The sequence below is a fragment of the Pteropus alecto genome, unplaced genomic scaffold (genome assembly GCF_000325575.1).
Source record: "Pteropus alecto unplaced genomic scaffold, ASM32557v1 scaffold76, whole genome shotgun sequence".
Taxonomy (NCBI): Eukaryota; Metazoa; Chordata; class Mammalia; order Chiroptera; family Pteropodidae; genus Pteropus; species Pteropus alecto.
Genome location: NW_006443138.1, coordinates 24,597,512 through 24,604,177, shown reverse-complemented (window position 1 = coordinate 24,604,177; position 6,666 = coordinate 24,597,512). Strand labels below are relative to the sequence as shown.

General features: G+C 29.0%; 1 protein-coding gene across 3 annotated transcripts in view; it reads left to right on the top strand.

Moving 5' to 3' along the window:
- EEA1 (early endosome antigen 1) overlaps positions 1-6,666 on the top strand; it is a 104,982-nt gene that overhangs the window by 78,591 nt on the left and 19,725 nt on the right. For all 3 annotated transcript variants that reach the window (XM_006923826.3, XM_025040949.1, XM_025040950.1), the window contains 3 exons: positions 1,687-2,017; positions 3,064-3,165; positions 4,929-5,123. In XM_006923826.3, coding sequence (XP_006923888.1) covers positions 1,687-2,017; positions 3,064-3,165; positions 4,929-5,123 — 628 coding nt within the window. The remainder of the gene's footprint in view (positions 1-1,686; positions 2,018-3,063; positions 3,166-4,928; positions 5,124-6,666) is intronic.

Below are 6,666 nucleotides of genomic sequence, written 5' to 3'. Positions count from 1 at the left end.
ATGTATTTTTATTACTGTACATTTTAATATATTTTCTAATATCATTTGTGATATCTTCTTTGATGCATAGATGACTTAGAAATATGTTGTTTATTTTTCAACTGTTTGGGCTCTTCTAGATATCTTATGTTATTGATTTCTAATTTAATTCCTTAGTGGTCAGAGAATACACTGAGTAAAATTTAGACTTTTCAAACTGTCTTATTTAGGGCCAAGTGTATGGTTTATCTTTGTTAATTTTCCATGCGCACATATGTATACTCTGTGTTTTTGGATAAGGTGTTCTGTAAATATCAATTGGGTCAAGGTGATTGATAATGTTCTATTCTATATCCTTGCCATTTTTTTTTTTCTTTTTGTTCTGGTTCTTCTATCAGTTTCTGAGGAAGGGATGTTAAAGTTTTCAGCTATGATTGTAGATTTATTTATTACTTCCTGTAGTAACTTTTTTTTTTTAAAAAAACCAGTTTTACATTATTTCTGTTTGCCTTCTTTGATTCACATAATCTTATGATTTTATAAGAATTATCTATGGAAAAATTAAGTAGCATAGTAAAAAATATGTCAACTCCTAATTTTAGCATTTCTTGACAGAACTATATTAAAATGGTAAATATAATATTAGTGTAATGATTTTTCTATTTAGACCTCTAAAAATTGGTGAGGTACAGTATCCTATAAATGTACTTAGCTTTTTAAAAAGTAAAGGTAACTTTCTCAGACTAAAATTTGGAAAATTTTAAGGCCTGATATTGTGTTAATACCCAGCTTCAAATATGTGGCTAGTACATCTTTCAGCGACCTCTCTTTAACATATTGTTGAATGTATACTGATTATAAAGTACCTTGGAAATAGTATGCATTCAAGAAATATTATTACTTTGCATCTGGCTTTATTTTCACTTTTAAAAATGGTTGATATTTAATGTGTGTTTTTTAGTGTATAATATGTATATAATTTTATTACTTTTATGAAAATGACAAAAGTCTTTAATTTTCCTAAAGCGGTACCTTCATTCCCTCATTTTTCTAGCTTATTTATTCAGGTGTAAAACAGTTATGGCAGAGAAATGATAACAAATCACTATATAATCTGCTAGGCTCTTGGGTTAAAGTAAATCTTTTGTCTTCCATTTGAAATGAAATATTTCTTTTATTTATTTAATTTATTATTTCTGGGTTAACCTTAAGTGTTTTGATGTTTAAGACCTATCAAGCACATAATGTGTTTTATGTTTTTAAGAAAAGAGGCAAAATTATCTATGTGCTTGGATTCTAATACAATAAATAGGTTCTTTAGGGTACATGGAAAACTTTTCTTGCTGTTGTAGATTAGAGGGTCTGCTATATGTACAGTCTTCTTTAGGGATCCATTGTGGTACACAAGACTAGATTAAGTCAGGAGGCTTATGTAGTCTTAGCTTCACCACTAACTTATTTGACTTGAGGAAAATCATTGTCATCTGGCAAATGACAACATTATATAGGTGTTTTTAAGGCATTTTTAAGGCGTTTTTTTGGTTGTGTGTTCTTATGACATTTTTACTTCTTAACTACATAAGAGAGTTAATAATAATAATTTATTTTTTAATTTTGAATGGTAAATTATAATTATTAATTTCAAATGGTAAATTAAGGATGGGGAATCATGCATTATTGTTTAAAAATTGTTTCTTGAATATTTAGAGTATCCAGTACAAATTTGGACCTACAGAAAAAATCTGAAGCCCTTGAAAATATTAAGCAAACACTTACCAAGCAAGAGGAAGAAAAACTAATTCTTGAAAAAGAAATTGAAAATTTAAGTCAAGATGCGAAGATGCAGCACAAGGAATTGAATAACAAAATGCAAATAGCAGTAACAGAACTACAAAAAGTAAAGACGGAGAAAGAAACTCTAATGACAGAGCTTTCTGCAGCAAAAGAGAAATTATCAAAAGTTTCTGATTCTTTGAAGAACTCCAAAAGTGAATTTGAAAAAGAAAATCAGAAAGGAAAGGCTGCTATATTAGATTTGGTTAGTTGTTTACATTTACTTTCTTAGGTAGAGTGATTTTTATTTAAAATATACTGATTTTTCTGCTTAATTCATTGTTGACTTTTCATCCTGCATTTAAATGATTTTAAATAGGTCGTATGAGGAAAGGAATTTTTTTAACCTAAAAAAATATATATTGGCATGTGTATGTGTAATTTTCCAAAGGCCTAGAAAATTTGCAGGTGAATATACAATCTTTCTCTATTGCTGGTATTATGTGAGATTTGGGAAGAGAGATTTGTCCTCAGGGAGATTTCCACAGAGATATAGCTACTAGTCGAAACATTATGCACTTGTCTGGAAAAAAAAAAAAGACCAGAAAGATCTTGAGGACTCTTTTAATTCCGGTACTATAAACTTTCTAATCTTTATTTAATATTCTAAAACTCTGGAAAATACTATGTCTTAGAAATATCAGAAAGTCCATTTAAACTAATGAGAAAAAAAGTCTGTCTCGGGAAATGTTTAAAAGGGAATGTATTCTCAGAAATATTTTAACCCAGAATAGCACAGAGTAACAGAGAAAGGAAAATTCTTTTTTCTCAATATGAAGGTCAGTGAAAGTATTTAGTAGTGTAAAAAACATATGATGTTAGTATGTTACCTTTATGTTCTTTTCTGTTTGTTGAAAACATATTTTATCTGTACATCTTCCCTCTTAAATTATGTGGTTATTTTTTATTTATTGTTTTAATACTTTCTGTTAAAAATTTTCCTTGCCTTAATTTTTTGAAGCTGATTATTCTTCTTTTAAAATTGCATGATAAGTTAATTATAATTAATTTTGTGACATAAAAGTATTCTAAAATATTATCTAAATATTATCTCTCAGTCTTTTCCTGTCTCTCCCCCTTTACTGCTATAATATTTGCCTGTTTTTATAATTGAAATGGAAGATTCTATCCCATCTTAAACAATCAGTGATTCTAGTTTACTTCCTTGTGTGGATCTTACTAAGCTTATAAACAAAACTTCTTAAACTTACTACAAATATTTTCTGCATAATGTAGTTTCCATTTTTTTAGGAAAAAACTTGCAAAGAATTAAAGCATCAATTTCATGTACAGATGGAAAGCACACTTAAGGAACAGAATGAACTGAAAAAGTCACTTGAAAAGGAGAAGGAAGTAAGATTTTCTTTTTTCTGTAACATAAAATATGTAAAGCATAATAAGGTCTTTATATTTTAAAAATATTTTTACACTGATACTTAAATCAATGGAAGATTTATTTCTCTGAAATATAATGAATTATATATACATAGTTTCAAATTGTCATTTCTGTTCTACCTATTACTAAAACAATTTAAGCAAGTTTATAATAAAAGACCCCAAATTGAAGGTTATAATTAATAAAGATAGAAAATTGAGTTAATTAACTATTTGGTTATAATTAGATAATCTAGATTAAGGAATATAATTATTGTTGGAAAAAAATCTTGGTAGGCTTTCATAGAAATGACCTTTTAAGGGCTCTTTATTTCATAGTCATTTATATTAATGATGTATTTGGATAACAGTTGTATAATAATCAAGAGATTTTTTTTTTATGGTTAAGGCTTCTATTTCCATCAAAAACAAGCAAATGAGTAATGGTTATAATACATAGTTGTTATTCTCTGAAGATATATGTATAGCAACTATAGTCCAAGCGTGTAGCAATCTAAAGATCTGATTTGATAAAGCAGCAAAACTTAGTCCTGACAAGTCTTTAATATGAAGTTATGGTGGCTTAGTGCCCAAGCTCTGAATCCAGATTGTCTAGAAGTATATCCTGTTTGTGCCATTTATTAGCTATGTTGTCTCACCTTGTTTTAGGCAGATTACTTAATCTCTGTGCTCCAGTTTCCTCAGCAGTACAATGAGGCTAATAATAGAATCGCGTCACAGGATAATAGTGAGAAATAAATGGGTTAATATATTTCAAAGTGCTTGGAACACTGACCGTAACAAAATAAATGCTCATATTGTTAGCTATTATTATTGGTTATCATAACATAATCATCATTACTGTTATGTTACCTGACTCCTGTTTTGCACAAAAATATTTATGTTGTAAATAAGCTGAAGTATTTGTATGTAGCATTGAAACTTTTAAAAAAGTAACTTTGAATATGATCAAATGCTCAAATTAGGCTGTTAATGAAATATACATAAAACTCGAAAACATGACTTTGGCTGGAAGGGTAGGAAATAAGAGCAGTTCACTTTGGCCACAGAGGAACCTGTGTGACTTCTGTATATCTAATTTTGAACAGAAAGGAATGCTAATAGATTGTAAAAACAAGGTAGTGGCAAAATATGTCCCATTTCTCTAGAAGAAACTATTGTATAATGTAGTTTATTGTCTTTAGACAGATACTAAACATATTTGCCAGAAGCGATTTGAGTTTTATCATAGTTAATATGGAGCTCTTCTTTCTGATTAACCATAACTTTGGGTACAATGCAATATACAGATGATGTATTATTGCATTGTACACTTGAAACCTATATAGTTTTATTAACCAATGTCTCCTCACTAAATTTAATTTAGTATTAAATAGTATTTTGGAAACAAACAAAAAAACCTGTGGGCAAGAGGCTCAGTTAGCATTTTGAGAGTATTCTAGAAAGACAATAATCTAAAGATTGATGTTGATACCCTTATTTTCTATGATACAAGGGAATACTATCTAGTTTATTTACAGGCTCTACCCAAATTTATAATCATAAATTAAAAAGAAAGTAGACACCATGAAGGCAGAGATTTTCTTTTGGTTTACTACTGGTAACTCTGGCCAACAGGCTCACTAGTTTCTACCTAGAATAGTACTTGGCATGTAGTAGATACTCAGTAAATGTGTGCTGAATGAATAAATTAATGCTAAACACATTTTATTTTCTTTTAGACTTCTCATCAGTTGAAGTTGGAACTCAATTCAATGCAGGGACAAGTCATGCAGGCCCAGAATACTTTAAAACAAAAGGAAAAAGAAGAACAGCAACTACAGGGGAACATAAATGAACTAAAGCAATTGACTGAACAGAAGAAAAAGCAAATTGAAGCATTCCAAGAAGAAGTTAAAATCGCTATTTCACAGAAGGTAGTGATATAGTTGTATACTTTTTATGGGAAAAAAATCTTTATAATTAAGAATAATGTGATAACATAGATGAGTTGCAACAAAGAAAAATTTATATATGCTGAAAATATTTCTAAGTTAAATGTATAAAAGTACTTAGTGTGTGATTAAATATCTAAGTCCAAATTCCCATTCACCGTAACCATATTGTCAGATAAATCTTATTTAAAATTCTAGTACTAATCATTTGTCTTATAGACATAAAATGACCTTTTTGTAAAATAACATATAAATAATACTTAATATTAAGAGAATGATTTATATAACATTTCTAATGTATTCAAAAATTTTAAAGAATTTTAAAAATAAATTGTTCTTATTAAGGGAAAATAATCAAGAACAAAAATCACAAAATTCATTAGTGTAGCTTTCATATAGTTAATATTGTTTGATATTTTAAGTTGCATTATAATGGTCTCCATTTCTAAACTCATTCTAATTTTATTGAGCATCTATTTTCATTCTTATGTATGTTTTAATACTTGTCCAGATAAAGAGTTGATAAAAATGGTCTGTACTTGATATTTAAGCAAAATGAGTTTCTCCCCACTGTTGGTATATGTCTATCAATTGTTCCATGAAGAAAGAAGTAAAATCCCTACTATGTGGAACAAACAACATATCATGTCATTAAGAGTTGGCTATCGTATTACTAGAGAAAAAAATAATTCCACAATTTTATGTTTTATGTTGACCACTGTTTTTATATTTACTATTACGCCACTTTATAAAAAAGTAATTTTCTAATAATGCAAACAAGAGTAGACAAATTTTTCTATTCTTTTTCTGTGTGTTATTATATGTAATCATAGGTCGGGATATAATTATCGCAGTACATATTTGTTGTATGCTTTGTTATCCTGAGGTCATTTTTTTTCAGAATCTATTAGCCTTATATACATGTATTCCCCAGATATTCATTTTTATTACATCATAACTTAGTGAATTAAAGAAGCAACTATTTTTAGCACACTTTCTTTTTTATTAGATTATTGGTTATAGTAAGATTTCTTTCAGATTTATGATTAATGTATATTACCTATACTTTGCATGGCTTTCTTAGATGACACTTTAAAGATTATGAGATTTAGGGGAAATGTTCTTATTGGCAGTTGTCTTAGTTCAGACTGCTATAACAAAAATATCATAGAGTGGGGGGCTTGAAAAATAAACATTTATTTCTTACAGTTCTAGAGGCTGGAAGTCCAAGATAAAGGCACCTGACATCCAGTGTCTGGTAAAGGCCCACTTCCTGGTTTGTAACAGCTGCCTTCTTACTGTAACCTCATATGGCAAAGAGAGAGATTATCTCTCTTATATTTCTTCTTAAAAGGACACTAATTCCATTCACGAGGTGATATATTTAAAGTACCTAGAACTGTGCCCAGTGCAATGTGGAAGCAACATAGCTGTTGGATATTATATGGAAGCATAGCAGACTATGATCTAAGAGTGTCAGTGTGCCTGGTAGGCCATGCTGTGATGGTCTGTGAAAAAGTTAACA